At 40.6% G+C, this 21,287-nt stretch overlaps 1 protein-coding gene across 1 annotated transcript in view; it reads left to right on the forward strand.

Annotated features, from left to right (window-relative positions):
• TENM2 (teneurin transmembrane protein 2) overlaps positions 1-20,731 on the forward strand; it is a 489,523-nt gene extending 468,792 nt beyond the window's left edge. Inside the window, 6 exon segments of the mRNA XM_029960226.1 lie at positions 4,505-4,680; positions 6,199-6,434; positions 12,043-12,339; positions 13,240-14,854; positions 17,506-17,636; positions 18,842-20,731. Coding sequence (XP_029816086.1) covers positions 4,505-4,680; positions 6,199-6,434; positions 12,043-12,339; positions 13,240-14,854; positions 17,506-17,636; positions 18,842-19,603 — 3,217 coding nt within the window. The 3' untranslated portion in view covers positions 19,604-20,731.
• Positions 20,732-21,287: the final 556 nt, after the last annotated feature.

Here is a 21,287-nt window from a genome sequence, read left to right on the forward strand (position 1 = left end):
TAAATAGTACAGCCTGAGGTACTGTATTAGATAATTAGTAACTTTGATGAGGCAGCAGAAATAACTTACTTTCTCCCAGATTTGTACATACATTCTCATAAGCATAGAGCCCACAGATGAGAGGACCATGTAGACATTATTTAAATCAAATTTACAAACCTAAACAATCACAGTCCACAGTCACTCCATACTGGTTTCTGTTTGTTCTTCAAAGCAGCTCCTAAGGGAATATTCTGCATTCATCATTCTGCAATTTATTTTGGGAGCTGTAAGTTAATATCAATTGAAGATGAAAGAAATATTTAGCTAATGAGAGTTTAGAAGGACAACAAAATAACTTTCTGTGCCATTACATTCATACATAGATAATCAGGACCCAAAAATTGTTAATATGGCAGCAGAATTAGAAAAGAACAAAAGTCTTCTAAGTAGTAAAATACTACATGAACTAAAGTTCTTATGAAAAATTTATTTCAGTGCATTTATATCAACCAGATGTTGAAGTGCTGTGCTATCTTATTGGGTATATTCCTTTCATTTATCTGAAACTTTACCCTGGAAACACTCTCAGAATTAAATTTGTGCAGTTCACGTAGGTGTGCATCTGTATATGCAGAGAAATGTGGCCACAAAGTGGTTTTGTGTGTGTATATACACACTCCATCTGTATATTCTATAGATAGCACCTGTGTGTGTGCAGGCAGCTCATTTGCAGTAGGAACAGGCAAGGCTCTTCAATAATAGAACAGCTACCAGCAGGCTCACATGGGGTAATTTAAGCTTGGTTTGGGCATGAAGCACAGATCTTTGAAGCGGTTCCCAGTGGTATTCCACTTGGTCTAGGGAGCATCCGAAGAGAAGGCTGCAGTTTTCTTCTCAAATGAGGGTGAGAAAATGGGGGTGTATGTAAATGTATGTGGGTCTGTGCCTTGCCCAGCTCTGTGTTAAGTCTGAAGCTGCTGCTCCTCCTTTCTGCACTGCTGGATGTGGCTCTGTCCTGGCTGCTCCTGTCGAGCAGCACACGCTCAAACCTCCGAGGTCAGGATGCTGGAGATAAAAATTGCCTGAGGTAGAGAGGTGCCATAACACTGGGCATGGGAGAGCAGCCTTCAGGGCACTGTCACAGCTCACTGAAGGGATGCTCAGGTCAGGTGTTTGTAGCTGCCTGAGAAGGTGACAAGTGCTCAGCTGTGTCCCACAGTTGAGCTGTAGGTGTAGTGGGTGGCCCAGCACCCATGGGATGGCTCTGGAAGGCTCAGAGCCCCTGGGCTGGCAGAGTCAGCCAACACCTCTGTGCCTGCCCTGGTGCCTGGGGACACCCAGAGCTGTCCTGGGAAACCTTTTCCTTCAGGGGGACACTTGGTGGCAGCTAGCCACCATGTGCTGGGGAGTCAGCAGCGGGCACAAGGAGTTGCTGTTGTTTTTTAAGGTATTGGCATTAAGAAAGGATTTCTCCCCTTGTAATTTTATTAGCAGAAAACTTGGGATGAAACCTTACTCTAACTGAAGTCAGTAACAAAAGTTCAGGAATTTCAGTGTACCCAGAGTCCACCTCATTTGAAGATATAAAGGTTGCCTTTATCAGATCTGGTTCATCCAGCCTGATGCTGTGTCATAGCCTGTTGTGACTGTTCTGATAAAGATACCAAGAAGTCCCAGGTTAACTAGTTTCTTTTCCATTGCAAATTTTCTTTTTTACTTCATTAGGATCAGGTTCATGACATGAAGAAGAAAGGAATATAACCATTTAATTCCTATATAGTTTATTCTTATTATTCAGATTAATGTCTGGGTGTTGTACTCTACTGAGTGCTTGCTCTCACATTATACATAAATTAAAAAAAAAAAAACCAACCCCTAGGAATATGTCACCTAAATTTTGTAGTACATAAAAGGTTTCTGTTATATTAATTTTAAATTTTTTACCTTTAAGGTATTTTTTTAAATAGGATTTTATTGATGAAATGGATAAAGTAGAAATGCCTTCTTTATGCATTGGTACCACAGTGTGTATCTGTCATTTAAACAATGAATTTTTTGTATATCTAGCTTGTAAACTAAATGTTCTGCAGATCTTCATGGAGAGTACTTTTGTGTGTATTAGGAGTGTCCATCACGTGCTTATAAACCCTTTTAATCTCTGCTTTTGCTGATTTCAAAACTGTGAACAGCGCTGGGAAACATGCCCCATGGCAGGGGCAAAATCCTGATTTCTTGAAATAGCACTGGAATATTTTCATTTTCCTATTTCAGTCTCTGTACATCCACATCCATATTTACTTTTTAGACTGCCCTTGCACTTTGAACAGAGATTTCCAGTGAGTAGCCCACAGCAATCCCCAGGAATTTTTCCTAGGTTAATTAAAAACCCAGCAATGTGAGTGAAGAGTTTAAATTCATGTCTCATTTGCATTGCCTAAAATATATTTGCTGATGGGGGATTTCACCAACCGTTTTTCTGGAAGTTCACCACGTGCTGCACAGTCACACTGAAGCTACTCATGGGCTTTTCTAGTTTGTCCTAAACAATATCAGAGTCACACAGAATCCCATTGTCTTTCCTGTACTATTTGCCATCTAAGTGTTCTCTTCATCACTCTGGTCTTCACTAAACATACCACATACAGACTCTAAGGGAGCATCTCATTATTAACCTTTGAGATTTTTGAAACTGTCCATTTTTTGTACTTTTTCCTTGGTTCCATTTCGATGGATGCTTGGCTGGATCAAGTTCTTCCCTCATCTTTACTTTTGAGTACTTTCCAATTTTTTTTCTGAAGACCCTTATAAAGACTTAACCAAATCCCCTTTCATAGATTATCTGAACATATTATCTTTTATCTAGTATCTTGCTGATATGTTGGTATCAGTATCTAGCTGATATGGTAGAAGTATTTATATATAAATATATATGTATATGTGGAGAGAAACTTCTGACTTTTATTGAGAAAAATCATGCTGCTTACTTAATCTTGCTTTGATCCTAAACTGCTTAAATGAACACAATGTATTATTGGTCCCTTTTAGGTCGCATGATGCTTTGTTTTATTGGTTTCCTTCTTTGCCTAATACTTCCATTGGTTCTGGTAAGGCTTGTTGCTCCACAGGTGATACTTTTTTTTTTCCTTCCTCCCCAATTTTCAGTTGAATGAGTGCAACCATTTGCAATGGATTCGAAAAGTCGTGGTTTTTATTTGTGTTTACTGAGGAGCCAGTCTGTGTGTTAATTGTGGAGATGTGCTGTACAGTTCAGGTGGCACAGTTGGAGGTTTGTGAATGGTTTCATTGCAAAGCCGTGTTGAAAGCACTGATTTCTTCTCATCTTTCCAGCTGACCGTGATGTATAAAGAAGTGAGCGAGCTCCACGGTACTAAATGTGCTCCTCTTCTCTTCTGTTACCCTCAGGCAATACAATGGATTTACCAGTTCTCTTCCAGGCTTCCCGCTCCCTCGATTTCTACGTTCCAAGGATGAGCAGTTGGTTTCAATCTCCACCTAAACTTTTCCCTTTATCTACACAGGACATTTTTTTCTTGCCTTTCTGTGTGCTTTGGTGAGAGACTCTTGCACGAGTAGAGAATTGCAGCAAGCAGAGTGGCAGCCTGGAATGCTGATTTTGTTTCAGGTCCCCATTTCTTGCCCTTAAGATCCAAGGAATTGCTTCTCTGTAATATGTATGCACACAGATAGAGCATACTAGAGGAAAGGGAGAACTGGTATGATTTGATTTCCAGCAGCATTCCTTCTTTCCCCTCTCCTCAGGCTTTATACCTCTAAATAAATTAAACTCAATAAACTCATAGAGAGCAGCCCTTTTATTTTATTTTTTTTTTTATCTTTATGCCTCTGGAGCACTTAACTCATCTTCTAAGGTCTATTCTGAGTGCTGACTGCTGCCCTTTGTGAAACTCCTACCTATCCTGTGCTTTTCATCTTTCATCTTTTTGAGCCAAAACAGTGACCCCAAATGCAGCTCAATACCACAGATAAGATCAAAATGAAATTATGTTCTCAAGCTGATGTCTTTTTTTTAGTCCTTTATGGCAAGTTTATTCCTTGGTATGTCATTAAAGACCATACTTAGTTTCCACTAAGTATTTAATTGCAAATATGCAGTGTATGCACTTGTATATCGTAGTGTCCACCAGAAGTCCACTTCCTTAGAGTGAAATGCAACTATTAAAAAGCAGCTTAATTTACTAATTATAATTGTTTGAGCCAAATACCACTCTGTATATTCATAATAATTTAACTAATGTAATAATTTGAAATATGCTAGCCTGGATTTGCACCCATGTAATTGAGATCAGTATCTCTAAAAATATATTATTTCATCATTATAGACTCTTTCAAGAACAGAGAATTAGTTAAGGCCAGGATGTTCTTGAAAACCTGTTTCATTCTGGGGGTTTTTTTGCACAGACGTGGTGCATTATTAATACATTGGGTATTGAAATGAACATATATCCTCATGCTTTCTTGCTCTCACTAACTTTTCTATTAGCTATGATCATGAAGGGCGTCTGACCAATGTAACACGTCCCACTGGAGTGGTAACTAGCCTTCATCGAGAGATGGAAAAGTCTATTACCATCGACATTGAGAATTCTAATCGGGATGACGATGTCACGGTCATCACAAATCTCTCCTCTGTGGAGGCTTCCTATACAGTTGTTCAAGGTACCAAAGCACACTTCTCAGCACACCTCCTAACCACACACGCAGCTCGAGAAAAAGATTTGTGTCATTAGGACCCTTATGAGCAGGGGGAAAATTGTGTTAAGGTTTGCAAGAAAGGCTCCCATAAAGCTTATTCCTAAAATGACAGGTAAGAGATATTTCACAACCATGCTTTGTGTCGAGTATGTATGGTCACTGTGTGGAGGGGAAAGTTAGTCCTGCCACTGCCTCTTGGGTCAGAGTCACTTTGCCCACTCACATATATCTCTGTTCTTCATTGGAAAATTGGCTCTGACTTGAGTGCCACAGAGATGCAGCCTGACTGCTGGATGTGGGCTGCCTGGGAAGAGATCCTTCTGGAGAGGCTCAGGGAGCCTCCTGCTGTGAGAAGTGAAATCTTCCAAATTTGTACACTGCCATTAATTACAGCGTAGAACAATCAGGGCAGGGGGTGATCACTTTGAAGAGCAGTGTAACAGCCCAAGGGTGGCAGGAGACAGCAGCAACAGGAGTTCAGTGTTTGTGCAGAGCCTTCCAGCACCACCCAGGCATTGTATCTGATGGAGCAAAACCAGTCAGTTATCAAAGATAGACTGAAAGGAATTTGGTGAGTGATGGGGCTTTTTAATTAAGATGTAATGTCACTGGAATGAGAATATCATCATCAAACAATAGTCTCCTCCTGACATAAATGTCAACATTTATAGACTATTATACCATGACAGGTCTGGTTACAAAGACTTTATTTTTCTTATACCAGATGATTAATTACGTAGATGCTGTCCTTCTGTCAGGCAAATATTGATGCTTTGCTGACAGCTGCACACTGTAGCACTCCACCCTGGCTGAGAATGGACTTGGCTGTGTCAAACAGCTGGAGAACCACACGGCCTTGGAAGCACAGGATTATTGCTGTAACTCTTGTCTGACAGCCAGGTGTGCCCATCAGGCCACCGTGGTTCTGGTGGGAAGGCAGGCGAGTGAAGGGCTGTGGCTGCCAGCTTGCACTGCTGGAGCCTCACACCTTGAGGATTTAAAGCCAAACTGATTCTGTACAAAGCCTCTGCTTGGAGACAGTTTTTAAACAGAGGGAAAGAAAAAGAAAGAGGCACTTACTTCTTCCTACCTGTAAAGAGTCCAGTAATATTTTTCTTTTTGTCCTGGAGTTTAATGGTTTGTTGTTTATTCAGCAGTTCAGTTTTCAGGAGTTTTTGTTCATATCAGAAATAAATTACGTGGTTGAACACGTATCACTGTGCATTTTGATTCACAATTAAGACTGAAGGGAAAACATAATGAAATAAACACAGTATCTCTCTGCAGGCTCACTGTTACACTACTGTTCTTTACATGAATCAGTAACATCTGTAATTTCCACCATAGTACCACGTAAATGGTAATTGCAGGCTGACTTCATTTAACATCAACAGGAGTGCAATAAAAAACCAATCAAATTAAGCTATATGTTTTCTTTATGACTGGAGTAGCTAAATTATTTTCTTTTCATTATTGCTGTAGATCAAGTGAGGAACAGCTACCAGCTCTGTAATAATGGTACTTTGAGAGTGATGTATGCCAATGGCATGAGCATTAGCTTTCACAGCGAACCTCATGTCCTGGCTGGGACTGTGACTCCCACCATAGGACGATGTAATATTTCTCTACCAATGGAAAATGGTTTAAACTCAATTGAATGGCGTCTGAGGAAGGAACAGATTAAAGGCAAAGTGACTGTGTTTGGAAGAAAGCTCAGGGTAAGTGGAATCTATCATTACAATAACGATCTTTTCCTCTTTGGGCGGAAAATTAACTTTTTTATTTTGAAGGACATGCCTTCCCTATTTTCACCTGTTAAAAATGTACAACTGTGGGATTGTCTTTGGTATGACATGCTTTCCTGTGTTTGAGAGCTCAGTTAGCTGCGTGGAATCATCTGCTGCAGTCAGCTATAGGAGCTTTGTTACTAAAAGTACTGCAAAAGTGATTGGTAAAAATACCCAGAATATTACAGAATCATAGAATCATCAAGGTTGGAAAGACTTTCAAGATCATCCAGTCCAGCTGTTAACTGAGCACCACCATAATCACTCCTAAACCACATCCCCAAGTGCCACATTCAGACCCCTCTTGAACGCTTCCAGAGACAGTGACTCCACTACCTCCCTGGGCAACTTATTCCAATGCCTGACAACTCCTTCAGTGAAAAGAGTTTTTTAAATTTCTAATCTGAACCTCCCCTTATGCAATTTAATCTCATTCTTTCACTTGAGAATTGGCAGAAGAGGCTGACCTTCAACTTGCCACCTCCTTTCAGGGAGAGCAATGAGGTCCCCCCTGAACGAGGTGGGAGTCTGAGGGCTCACCATGTGTAACCAGTTGGTGCTGTGGAGCAAACACAACTGCAGCTTGAGCAGTTGCCTTTTGCTGCTGTGAAATCCCCTTACAGACTCACTGACACAGGCATGTTGTGTTTATTCCCTTTCCCAAATGGCACGATGGGAAAATAATTGCTATAATTACAAAGTCATAAGCATAGGATAAGAAAGACGCTCAGGTCATGTAATCTATCCCCTGCCAAATTAAAGATCTGCTGCAGCTGGATTGATCCCATTCTGTGCTTAGCTGGCCTGGTTTCCCCCCCTTCAGTATCTAAACTTTGCCTGGCTGCTTTATATGTGTCATTTTGGAATGGCTTTGAGGTATTGGGGAGAAAACAAATGTAGTGCCAATCAAGCTCTCATTCTTCTAGTAAGTCTTTCAACATCAATAAACATAAGATACAGTTCTGTGTGCTCAAGATGATATATTAAATGCAACATATGTAAACAATTATGTTGTGATTTACCAAAAAAAAAAATTACTTGGATGTTAAATTTTGGTTTTTTCTATTGCTTAACATCTAATTTCCAATGTTATCAACTCTTTCCTTATTCTTATTCTAACAAATGCACAGAATGTACTTATTGGGGAGAGGGGGAAGGTTAGACAAAAAATTGAATGAGATTAGCAGCTAATCCTTAATGACTAAATTTCATGGCTGTGTAATTGATTTTTGATGTGTTGACCTGCAGCAGTTGATTATAAGTGGAAAACAGATCGGCTCTGCATTTTGACTGGGTGTTCAAAATAAAAATAAATGGGACCCTGAAATGAAATTGCTGTAATCCTAACTCTCAATACTAAAAATTTAATAGAGGTACTTGTGGTAATTAGCTGACGTTAAACACATCTTAGAGCTGAAACCTTGCCTGAGATAGGTTTTCTTGCATCATGTTTATGCAAATCAAAACAATACTTTATCTAGCAACACCTCAACGTTTAATTGTCTGGTGTTAGTTCCTGTAACAATAATCACATATCCATTTAGCTCTTTTAAATGAAAATCACTATGAGATTATCACAGGTTGAGTGGACTGAAAATGAAATTCGAAAATGAGGGAGAAAGCACAGAATTTATTTGCATCTCATTTATTCTAATTCATCTTTATAAATTGTTTAGTGAACAAAACAGAGCAAGTGTTTGGAACATTGAGGGGGAGCCATTGGCAGCCAGGGACAGCTGGGGGATGTAGTGGTACAACCTGCAGAGGTGAGAGAGTGTGTGGGGCCATCTCTGGATCCCCAGTCCAGGATCAGGATTACTGAAGAGGTGGCCATTCTGTAGGATTCACCTCTCAGGTGAGTACTTCACCTCCATGCCCCTGTTCTCCAGTACTGAAAGGGGACTTGTAATAAAGATGGGGACAGACTTTTATTCTTATTCTAACAAATGCACAGAATGTACTTATTGGGGAGAGGGGGAAGGTTAGACAAAAAATTGAATGAGATTAGCAGCTAATCCTTAATGACTAAATTTCATGGCTGTGTAATTGATTTTTGATGTGTTGACCTGCAGCAGTTGATTATAAGTGGAAAACAGATTGGCTCTGCATTTTGACTGGGTGTTCAAAATAAAAATAAATGGGACCCTGAAATGAAATTGCTGTAATCCTAACTCTCAATACTAAAAATTTAATAGAGGTACTTGTGGTAATTAGCTGACGTTAAACACATCTTAGAGCTGAAACCTTGCCTGAGATAGGTTTTCTTGCATCATGTTTATGCAAATCAAAACAATACTTTATCTAGCAACACCTCAACGTTTAATTGTCTGGTGTTAGTTCCTGTAACAATAATCACATATCCATTTAGCTCTTTTAAATGAAAATCACTATGAGATTATCACAGGTTGAGTGGACTGAAAATGAAATTCGAAAATGAGGGAGAAAGCACAGAATTTATTTGCATCTCATTTATTCTAATTCATCTTTATAAATTGTTTAGTGAACAAAACAGAGCAAGTGTTTGGAACATTGAGGGGGAGCCATTGGCAGCCAGGGACAGCTGGGGGATGTAGTGGTACAACCTGCAGAGGTGAGAGAGTGTGTGGGGCCATCTCTGGATCCCCAGTCCAGGATCAGGATTACTGAAGAGGTGGCCATTCTGTAGGATTCACCTCTCAGGTGAGTACTTCACCTCCATGCCCCTGTTCTCCAGTACTGAAAGGGGACTTGTAATAAAGATGGGGACAGACTTTTAGCAGGGTCTAAAAGGACAGGGCGTGGTGATTTTAAACTGAAAGAGATTTAGATTTAGACTAGTTATAAGGAAGAAATCTTTTATGGTGAGGGTGGTGAGGCACTGGCACAGGTTGCCCACAGAGGTGGTACATGGCCCATCCCTGGGAGCATCAAAGGTCAGGCTGGACTCTGTGCAGCCTGTTCAAGTTGGAGATGTCCCTGCTTGCTGCAGAGGGGTTGTACTGGGTGATCTTTAAAGGTCCCTCCCAACCCAGAATATTTGGTGATTCTATGAGTCCTCACACAGTGCTGCTGCCTGTGCCTCCAGCTGTGCTCTGCCATGCTGTGAGCACATCACAGCCTCTGTGCACACACTGGGGCAGATTTCATCACCCTGAGAAAGGAAGCCCTGCTCTTCACCTTTATCTTCTCCCACTTTGTCTGCTGCTTTATGCACCTCACGTTCAGTGCCTTGTGGTAGCTTCTGATAAAGTCGTGATAAGATTCCCTTCTGAAGAGTTTTTGTTGCGGTGCAGCGTCACGTAAAGTGATTTTTGTGGCCAGACCTTTCCAAGGCACAAAGGGCACATCCCCACAGCCACTTCAGCAGCAGCTGAGGGAAAACCAGATGTGCATGTGGGGAGGGAACAAAAGGGAAAGGGCTTGTTAGGTAATCTGCAGTTGTGCTAATTGTAACTGTTATTACTGTTTCCAGGAAGAGTGGGAGTTAGCCTGTTTGGGTTTCTGTATAATTAATATGATACTGCAATTACACTCTCTGGTTTTACTTATTTTACAAATGCAAATGGAGTTACTGGATTATCCAAGCAGGTGATATTTGTGTGTGCATCTCCAAGTGATGTTTGTGGGTGTGCACAGCTCTTGTCTGTGTAATCATTATAAAAAACCCTACTAATTTTGTTTTCTGTGGCAAAAAACCCTAATAACTGTTACAATGTTTTTGAGAAAAGAGAGGATACCTGAATCAGAGTTTCTTACATGCAGATTATGGTCCGAGTTACTGTAATGGAGGGAAAGAACCCCAGAAATCCCAACTGCTTTATGAAGCTTCAGAAATTACAATAAAAAAGCCAAAACACAAACAAAAATCCAAAAGCTAAAATTCAGTTAATAATCTTTCTGAAAGACTTTTTTTTCTTTCTAGAAAATCTGCCCATCCTCAAGAAATTGGGATCTGTCAGTCATACACTAACCCTTTAATTCTATAGCTAAGTGGTTTTGGGAAGTGAAAGCCCTCTTCTGTTGATGGAAAGGGTTTTCTTATGTCTCTGTCATCAGGACTGATCCTACAAAACAAGAGTAACCAGCTGAGAAAGTACTAATGTTGAGTTTGGCTTCCCTGGCTTTGCTTTCATTATAATGGGAGAGCAGAATATGATTTATTTTGCCCCAAGGTGTTTTAAGAAAAATACCCTATCTTTCCTTTGAATCATAGGAGAGGTTGCCGGGATAACCTTTGGGAAAACCTACAGGAGAGAGCTTTTTTTCCTTGTAATTGCCCACTGAGGAAATGCAAACTGCTAAAGAGATAAATTTTATTAATGGAGAAAATTAGGATAATGAGCAATAATTTGAAATAATTATTTCTTTACAAACACAAAATTGTATTAATTTTAAATGTGCTTTCTGTATAACTGATTTCCTACTGAGTTGGTTGGGGTGGGAATTGGGTTTACCCCTGCCAGTGAATATATCTCAGAATAACTTTTATGTCCTCAAGAAAGGCTCAGGGTTCATTTACATATTGTTTGATGTGCAGTTTAATTTTCGTAAGAGAAAACGTTGCTTAATCAAAGCCACTGTAAAATATAAGCTGAAGAACAAATTCCCAGAAATTGATGAATACTTTTTAAGTAGTCATTGCTCTGAAATTGTATCTAATTTAAAGACTTCTACTTTATTAATGATGCATCTACAATTAAATTACTTAAGAAGCTTTATCAGATTACAGCATTAGCCTGAATTCTATGGCTTAGCCCTCAGTGAATATATTTATGTATCTCTCATTATAGCATTCTCACTAGAAGCTTCTCCATTTGGCATTCGTATTCTCCTTTGCTTCTATTTTGCTCTTTTACTTAAAAATAAAATCAATCTGGCACTGAAACTCTTCATGCTGGACTTTGAATGAAAATTATAACAAAAAAAAAAAAAAGAAAGAAAAATATTTAACCTTGTTATTTAGTACTTTTGTTTTTCAACACTAGAAGTCCATCTTTCCCAGCCTGTATGATCAGGATTTTTAAACAGAAGAATTGAAACCCATCCCTATTGATTGGGTTGCTGAAGGATCTATGGAATATTTGGAAAGTAAATGAAGAAAACAATAAATGAATGAATTCTAATCAGGGTGTTGGAATTACAGAAGCCAAGTGGCTAAACCAGTGAAGGCACAAAATAAAAATTTCTTCTATGGTTCTTACGATGATTGTAAGGGAAAAGGCAAAGAACTATTGATGGCAGAAGTAGAAAAATTACTTCCATGCAAAATAATTTGTTTCCCTGCACTTTAACACTTAGGTGTGCAGATTGTCTGCCTGTTCTGAGCATAAGGGAATCCTTTACCTGTAGGATATCATCTCCCATGTTGTGGGAAGATGGGAAATCAAAATTGCACATTTGAATACACTGAGAAGTAGAAAGCAAAAGCCAGTCAACAGGAAGACATCCTACACTTCCCAAAACTGATTCCTCTGTTGTGTTTTCACTCTGTAAATCCAGAGGGGAGGGATGGTGTGCCCACCACACACGAAGTGCAGCCTCCTTTCCTTCCCTTCCGCAGGTGCACGGGAGGAATTTGCTGTCCATCGACTACGACCGGAACATCCGCACGGAGAAGATCTACGACGACCACCGGAAATTCACCCTGCGGATCATTTACGACCAGCTGGGACGGCCCTTCCTGTGGCTACCCAGCAGTGGCCTGGCTGCTGTCAACGTGTCCTACTTCCTGAACGGGCGCCTGGCCGGGCTCCAGCGCGGCGCCATGAGCGAGAGGACCGACATCGACAAGCAAGGCAGGATCACATCCCGCATGTTTTCCGACGGGAAAGTGTGGAGCTACACCTACCTAGAGAACGTAGGTGATGCTGTGTTACCTTCTGGCATCAGCTGCAAAGACACAAAGCGCTGCCCAGCTTCCTTTTAAGCTGTACACATAACACACGCACACAAACCCCTTTAAATTTGATGTGTTCCAGCTGTTAAGAATCCCTACATACCTTGTCTCAAAATTCCTTATTTTTTAATTAGTCAGCTGAATTTGACTAATTTTTAGTGGGAAATACTTTGCTCATGGTTTGTGTCTTTTGATATTTTCCTGATAGTGGTGAGGCTACTGTAAAACAGCATAAACTAACACAATGAATCGTGCTTAATTAAGCCTAAAAATGCACGACTAAAGCTGACTAAAGGTTCATGTAGGAACAGGTAATTCATCTTTAATCATTACTTATTAAATGAAAACATGGTAACGCATTTTTACTTAGCCTAATTAAGACCCTTTAGTCATTAAATTGTCTTAAATCCAGTAAAATTGCATATTGTTTTCCCTTTCCCTTCTTGTTGTTCTAAGCAAACCAGAGCTGATGCTCTCTGCTTTCTCACATATTTCACAGTAACGGTTGTGAATTACAACTGGTGGCAGAAAGATAAATCAAGTCATTTATCTAACTCCTCTGCATCCCTCAGGAAAAAAAAAAAAAGAAAAAGAAAAAAAAAGTCCTCCTACAGGGAGGGTAGCTCACAGGTTGCTAACCTACACTTTCTCTGGAGCGTCAGCATATTGATTTCCAAGCAGCAGATCCTCTCATCTGGCAATCTGACAATATCCCTGAGCAGCTCTGTGCCCCTAACTAATGTATCTGATTCTCTTTGTAGTCATTTAACATTAGTGCCTCTCCGGTAAACTTTTCCTCGGTGCCCTCCCACAGGCCACATGCTGAAAGCTGGTAACTGTTTGTTCTTGTTTCCCCCCTAGTCCATGGTGTTGCTGCTCCAGAGTCAGCGACAGTACATCTTCGAGTACGACTCCTCGGACCGCCTCCACGCTGTCACCATGCCCAGCGTGGCTCGGCACAGCATGTCCACCCACACCTCCGTTGGCTACATCAGGAATATCTACAACCCTCCTGAAAGCAACGCTTCCGTGATTTTCGATTACAGCGACGACGGGAGGATTTTGAAAACGTCGTTCTTGGGTACTGGCCGGCAAGTCTTCTACAAGTATGGAAAGCTGTCCAAACTATCTGAAATTGTTTATGACAGCACCGCGGTGACTTTTGGGTACGATGAAACTACGGGTGTCCTAAAAATGGTGAATTTGCAGAGTGGGGGATTTTCTTGTACGATTCGCTATCGGAAAATTGGTCCTCTCGTTGACAAACAGATCTACAGATTCTCTGAAGAAGGCATGGTCAATGCAAGGTTTGATTATACATATCATGATAACAGCTTTCGAATCGCAAGCATCAAACCCATAATAAGTGAGACGCCCCTCCCAGTTGATCTCTACCGTTACGATGAGATTTCTGGCAAAGTAGAGCATTTTGGCAAATTTGGAGTTATTTATTATGATATAAACCAAATTATCACCACAGCAGTTATGACACTGAGCAAGCACTTTGATACCCATGGACGGATTAAAGAGGTTCAGTATGAAATGTTCCGGTCCCTGATGTACTGGATGACTGTGCAGTATGACAGCATGGGGAGGGTGACCAAAAGGGAGCTGAAACTCGGTCCCTACGCCAACACGACCAAGTACACCTATGATTATGACGGAGATGGGCAACTGCAAAGCGTGGCAGTAAACGACAGGCCCACCTGGCGCTACAGCTACGATCTGAACGGAAACCTGCACCTCCTGAATCCTGGGAACAGCGTCCGGCTGATGCCGCTGCGCTACGACCTGAGGGACAGGATCACGCGCCTGGGCGACATCCCGTACAAGATCGACGACGACGGGTTCCTGTGGCAGCGGGGCGCGGACGTGTTCGACTACAACTCCAAAGGGCTCCTGACCAGAGCCTACAACAAAGCCAATGGCTGGAGCGTTCAGTACCGCTACGACGGGCTGGGCCGAAGGGCCTCCTGTAAGACCAACCTGGGGCACCATCTGCAGTACTTTTATGCTGATCTTCACAATCCAACCAGGGTAACTCACGTCTACAATCATTCCAATTCCGAAATTACCTCTTTGTACTACGACCTGCAAGGCCACCTCTTTGCAATGGAGAGTAGCAGCGGGGAAGAGTATTATGTGGCCTCTGATAACACAGGCACTCCGCTGGCCGTGTTCAGCATCAACGGCCTCATGATCAAACAGCTTCAGTACACGGCGTATGGGGAGATTTATTACGACTCCAACCCAGATTTCCAGCTGGTCATTGGGTTCCATGGAGGGCTGTATGATCCTTTAACCAAACTTGTGCATTTCACCCAAAGGGACTACGATGTCCTGGCTGGGCGCTGGACATCTCCTGATTACACCATGTGGAAAAAAATTGGCAGAGAACCCGCTCCTTTCAATCTGTACATGTTCAAGAGCAACAACCCTCTCAGCAATGAACTGGATCTAAAGAATTATGTGACAGGTGAGGCTTCATCACATTTATATTAAGTAACACTTCAGTTTGGAAGCTGAGAAAAAAATGTGACTTCTCCTTACTAGCCCTTGGCTGAATCCTCCCATCAAGTGTGGGCCATTTTCCTTTTTGTGCTATGAAAAGGGCTGGCTAGTGCTGATCCTTTGGCACTTGTCTTCCCTGAATGAAGGGCACTAAGTGAGAAGCCACGATGAATTATGGAGGGAAAAAAATAAAAATAGTTTTGCTGAATATTAAATTTCAGCGCAGCCATAGTGTTCTTCCTGTTGAACCAGTGCTGTGTGAAGATGTGTTCATTCTAATTCTATATCAAGAAAAGTGAAATCACCTACAGGAATCACTGGCAGGTTGGTTCAGAATCACAAGCCAGAACTGCTCAGATCTCTTCCTTTCTGGGCTACTTTCAAAATTAACTACTGACTGAGCCCATGGGCACATTATGAATTAAACCCAGAATGGATTTAATTAAACCTCTTTTTACCATTTAACTTTTAATATGCAAACAGTTTTTAGTCATTTAAACAAAATCCTTGATGTTTTTTAAAATTATTTCATCCTGAAAGACTAGGAAATGTTATGGAGTGTGTAGAGCTGAGAAACAAAAGTAGTTTTGATCACATATATTAGAATTGGGTAAAACTTGTAACCCCTTCTTAATTAGGAATAATTTTTCATTTAGTAACATCACACAGTACTTGAACTAGCTGCTGGCAGTTTCTAAAAGGAAAGGTAATTAATATGTCTTCAGGAAAAGCTTTTTTTTCAGAATTGAATATGCAGTGTACAATAATTAGAGCAGTGATATAATTTTTAAAAAGGAGTGATCTTAATTTTAGCAGTAATTTGAATTTCAAGAAAAGTGTGCATTTTCTTCAGAGAAAATCTTAGCAAGTTTCATTAGTACATTGTGACCTAATAGGTGTAACACACCCCAGATTCTGCTGGAGCTACTCTGCAATTTGGAGACAGTGCAATTTCTATCTGACAGTGTGAGAATACTGATGACCGAAATTACCTTGGGATCAAATTCTGTTGTCCTAAATGCAACAGAATTCCTATTTTCATCCACCACTGTTTGATTTAGGTTTTCAGCATCATCTTACTGTATTTTGCTACATTCTAAAATTGCATTAATTTAGTTTATCCATCCACTGGAGGAGATCTAGAAACACAAATTGCACTTTGAGACACACACACCTTGTAGTCTATAAAAATATTTAATCAGTGATGCAAATATTTGTTGCTTTATGGACTAAACAGATTATCTTGCACAAGAAGTGATGATGGTGATACCTTTGTTGTCATAGCTTAAAAAAAAACAGAGAACAAAAAAGAACCCCAAACATCTCCCCCCAGTCCATTCTTACAGTTACCCCTGACACTGCTTTATTCACAGATTTGCTGAAAACAAATTCCTGTAGCAAGTGCAGTGCTGCAAAGCACATTAGCTAAGCAAATTAGTGACTACTTTGTGTATAGGTCCTCCTCTGGTTTTTGTGGAATTAGGGCAGCTGAAATGAATTGTTCAGGAGACACCATTTAACTATAAAATAAACTGAAGCCTTAAAAAGGAGCAGTAACCCTGTCCAAAGGCACAGGAAAAATACAGTAGGCACAGTGTGATGGGAGATAGATACAGAAACCTTAGTAAAGGCAGAGTATTTTACTACTTATTTTAGAGTCAGAATGGCCAAGAAAAGAAGACTTTTGGAAAAAAACAGCTTTGCAACAGCTCAGCTCACAGGAAGAAGCTGCAGTAGCAGCATCAGGAGCCAGTGTAGGCCAGCGAGAAGAGTTGGATACTGGGAAAGACAGGAGAGATTCTTACATGAAAATGGTCATGAACCAGGAATCAGAAATGTAAAACGGGGTCATGGACTCTTTTCTTTTTTGTTAAAAAGATCATTTGGATAGCTAGAGTACATTATTAGTTCTTAATACCTGCTGAGGGAGAATTACTGTTATTAATTTACTTCCTTAGCTTTTTCAGATAGATCTGAAGGCAGAGTTTTCCTGGTCGAACCCACAGCTGGAACTTCCCAAAGCTCACCTCAGAGCTGAGCTGTAACCCTCCTATGCAGCTCCTACCTTCCCTGGAGGGATGGGGAGAATAGTCTTGGTGCCTAAATTTAGACATCTGATTTACAAGTCTGGCTTCTCACTACTTTTAATGGAGCCTCCTGAGACCCAATGACAGCTGATAGAACTAGGACATGGAAGAAAAGCCATGTGTTTCCCCAAAGGACTTTGCAAATGTTTTTAAAGTGTTAACCTAATAAAATGTCATTTTACAATACAGTTATAGGTTACAGTAGCCACATTAGAAGGTGTCAGAGATGGAACAAGTACTGCATACCATAAAATGTTTGGATAAGCCATGTGCTATAATGGAAAAAGAATGAAAGAGGTGGTATATTCTTGATGAAGTATTTAGGTTAAATTTAAAGCAATATTTCCTGTGCCTATTCATGGTAGATTGCTACAGTTCTGTAAAGTTCCACACTGTAATATTAATTGTGACTTCAGTTGCCACTTAAAATTAAGGATGTCAAGGATGGATTTGCAAATTTTTTTTATTTCCTCTATTTGTTACGCACATTTGTTTCTCACTTGTCTGCTTTCTTTTGATTTTTTTTTAGATGTCAAAAGCTGGTTGGTGATGTTTGGATTTCAGCTTAGCAACATTATTCCTGGTTTCCCTAGAGCAAAAATGTACTTTGTGTCACCGCCATACGAACTGTCTGAGAGTCAAGCATGTGAAAATGGACAGGTAGGCAGAAGTATTAAGTTACTTCTTCTGATAAATTTGCCCCACTCTATGGATAGAATTGCTGGCTCTTCTGTAGTTACAGCAGAAGGCCACATATTTAATTCAGTGTAAAATGAAGTGAATATAGCTAGATTTTATACTAATGAACATATGCCTTTCTTGCCAGCCTTCGTTGTTATCATAATTACAATGTCATTAGTTTGTCTTTTATTGAGTTATTCCTTGATTAACAAGTTGTAACTCGATTAACTTGATTAGCAATGACAAAGGGAGACTTTGTCAGGGTAATTTATCATCTGTTGTACCTTTGGTAAAACCATCCTAGTAACAGATGTGTTGCAATAAACCTAGATTGGTACTTGTACTGGTACAAAAGGGTTCTACTTCTCACCCTATAAGAGGATTTCTTGTCATTTTTTGTCATTTTCCTAGTTGGAGGTTTTTATTTGATACTCCAGTTAACTTCAGTTACAGTGTTCGTGCTTAATTGTCAGGTTAAGGGTGAACAATTGTTTTGACCTTTATAATAAATTACAACCCATTTAATAAACTTAAGAAGAGCACTAGTCTAATTCCAAACTTAGCCTTTGCTAGGCTCACTTCATCTTTGTGGTAATGCAGTAGAAATTATTGTATAAACCTAAACATACCATTTTCACAGGCTTCTAAGTAATTTGAGAGTCTAAATCCCCTCTTCAGGAATTGCCATGGTACTTTTGAGGCAAATTTCACCTATTTTCAAAAAAGCTTACATTCATAAATGTTTTAGTTATATATAATGGTTAAAATCTCTAGGCAAAAGTGTCCAGAAGTTAAATGCCACCTTTTAATACATTGATTCTGTTTGTTTCCAGCTCTGATTAAAACTGGGCTAGACTTGGGTCTTTCTTATTCTTTTACTGGACATTATATAATTTGCCAAAGTTGAAATTTTTGGTACATATATGTTATAAAGGGTGACGAGAAGTATTTTATTTGGTATTAAGGATGGCAAAATAATTTGTCAAGTGAGTGTCTACCTGATTCTGAACAGGATATGTGTAAGGATGGGTAACGGAGGGTGGTCTTTCCATAGAGCAGAATTTTTCACTGCGTAGCTTTCCTTTGAAAAAGCAAAGCAAAGATCTCTATCAGTCTCTGAAATGAGTATGTTCAGATCTGTATCTTCTTTGGTGTTTGTTTTTCTTTTGTTTTGCTCTCCCCAGCTAATCACAGGAGTGCAGCAGACGACAGAAAGGCACAACCAGGCTTTCATGGCCCTGGAGGGACAGGTCATATCTAAAAGATTACACGCCAGTATTAGAGAAAAAGCAGGTCACTGGTTCGCCACGACCACTCCTATCATTGGGAAGGGAATCATGTTCGCTGTGAAGGAGGGCCGGGTGACCACCGGCGTTTCCAGCATAGCCACGGACGACAGCAGGAAGATCGCCTCTGTCCTGAACAGCGCTCACTACCTGGAGAAGATGCACTACAGCATCGAGGGGAAGGACACCCACTACTTCGTGAAGGTCGGCTCGGCCGACAGCGACCTCGTCACCCTCGCCATGACCAGCGGGAGGAAGGTCCTGGACAGCGGCGTCAACGTCACCGTGTCCCAGCCCACGCTCCTTGTCAACGGCAGGACTCGAAGGTTTACGAATATTGAGTTTCAGTATTCCACCCTGCTGCTCAACGTCCGCTACGGCCTCACCCCCGACGCGCTGGACGAGGAGAAGGCGCGAGTGTTGGAGCAGGCCCGGCAGCGAGCCCTGGGCTCGGCCTGGGCCAGGGAGCAGCAGAAGGCGCGGGACGGCCGAGAGGGCAGCCGTGTATGGACAGACGGAGAGAGGCAGCAGCTCCTCAACACGGGAAGGGTCCAAGGTTACGAGGGATATTATGTCCTGCCCGTGGAGCAGTACCCAGAGCTAGCAGACAGTAGCAGCAACATCCAGTTTTTAAGACAGAATGAAATGGGAAAGAGGTAACAAATTAACCTGCTGTCATCCTTTGCTGGATGAATCAGTAGTCATAACTGTTATCTCCTCTCCTAAGGAGATGAAGACCTAAATGGGGGCACTAGGCTGAGCTACTCTGGGATAGTAAGTGGCAAAAAAGCTCATATTTTTTGAGTTAAATGCTACTGTTCAAGGGATTAAAAACCACATCCTGAAGTGGACTAAAGCCAGACTGAAAACTCTAACCGTACAAATTAAAAAGTACCCCTGAAATATTACCCACTTGTTCTGGGTCTAAAGAAAAACAAAAAGAAGGCCTCGTATTGTATTACCTCACTCCATTCACACGTGAGCAAACTAAGAAATCCAAGTGGGCCACTTTCACTAACCAGCTGATGAAACACAGATGATTCAGACTGCTTGTTTGATAAATATCCAAGAGGTTTTCATTTAAAGCAAAATACAGGTGCATTTAAAACATGACTTTGGGGTGATTTGTGTGTAGCAACTGGAGGACAAACGGAATGCAAGTGAGAGCGCACTGGAAATAGGAAAGGAAAAATATATTTAAAAGTAACAAAACCACACTTGCACTCTGACCCTCCACTTGTCTGGCCTGAAGCTTAACTTATTCAAAGAGGGCAGAGTGTAAAGTTACATTCAAAATGGTGGCTATAAATCACTACAGATAAATTTCATACTCTGTTTGTCTTTGAAGATTTCCATTGTGGACAGTATAACACAGTTACAGGGTGTAGTCTGTTTAGATTCAGTAGTTTGTTGGTATCAGTTCCAGTAGAGCTGTGGGCATTGTGTTACACTATTGCAAATGGGCACCACGTCAGATCACCCTGTACATACATCAGCCAGAAGGCACAATCACTGTTTCAGATTTAAAAATTATTAGTGTGTTTGTTTGGTCGAGAAACTGAGACAATCACATTACGGTCACCACTAAAAAAAAAAAAAAGAAAAAAAAAGTCTAATAAGAACTTTGGTACAAGAACTTTTTTGTAATATACATGTATGAATTGTTCATTGAGTTTTTATATTAATTTTAATTTGCTGCTAAGCAAAGACTAGAGACAGGCAAAGATAATTTATGGCAAAGTGTTTAAATTGTTTATACATAAATAAAGTCTCTAAAACTCCTGTGAATTACTTGTCTTCCGTTGCAAAATCTTGTAAAAGTGATTCATGTCTCACTGTAATCTAATGCACACAGCTTCTTGTATGTGGAAATGACTTCTTGTTGCTTCGTGGATTCTGCTGGTCCTTTCATCTCTGGGCAAGCAAAGTCCTACATACACATGACCCAACACTCTGCTTAGAACACAGGAGAAAACTGGTAAATGCTTTAGAAATTCCCTCTCTGCACCTCACAACTAGCAACCCTCAAACAGCCATGTGTTTCAATCCTGGAATTAGTTTAATTGCACTAAAGTAATGTCCAAACAGTTTGAAAATGTAGTAACATAATATTAAATGGAACATGGAAGGCTGTGAGCCAGGAAGTCTCCATGAAATCTGTCTTCTTTGGGAGATTGCTTATTTCCACCACATTTAAAAATGAGAGGTAAGATCAAAGTCTCTCTCCTAAGCAAACAGTCACTCCTGGTGATGATAAAAGGGGGCCATCCATCAACCAGAGCCCTGCCACTTTTATCTCATTTAAGTATGTAGCTGGGGAGCTCTACTTAATTTTGAGAACAGT

Source organism: Manacus vitellinus, unplaced genomic scaffold (genome assembly GCF_001715985.3).
Source record: "Manacus vitellinus isolate BGI_N305 unplaced genomic scaffold, ASM171598v3 scaffold_25_pilon, whole genome shotgun sequence".
Classification (NCBI taxonomy): domain Eukaryota; kingdom Metazoa; phylum Chordata; class Aves; order Passeriformes; family Pipridae; genus Manacus; species Manacus vitellinus.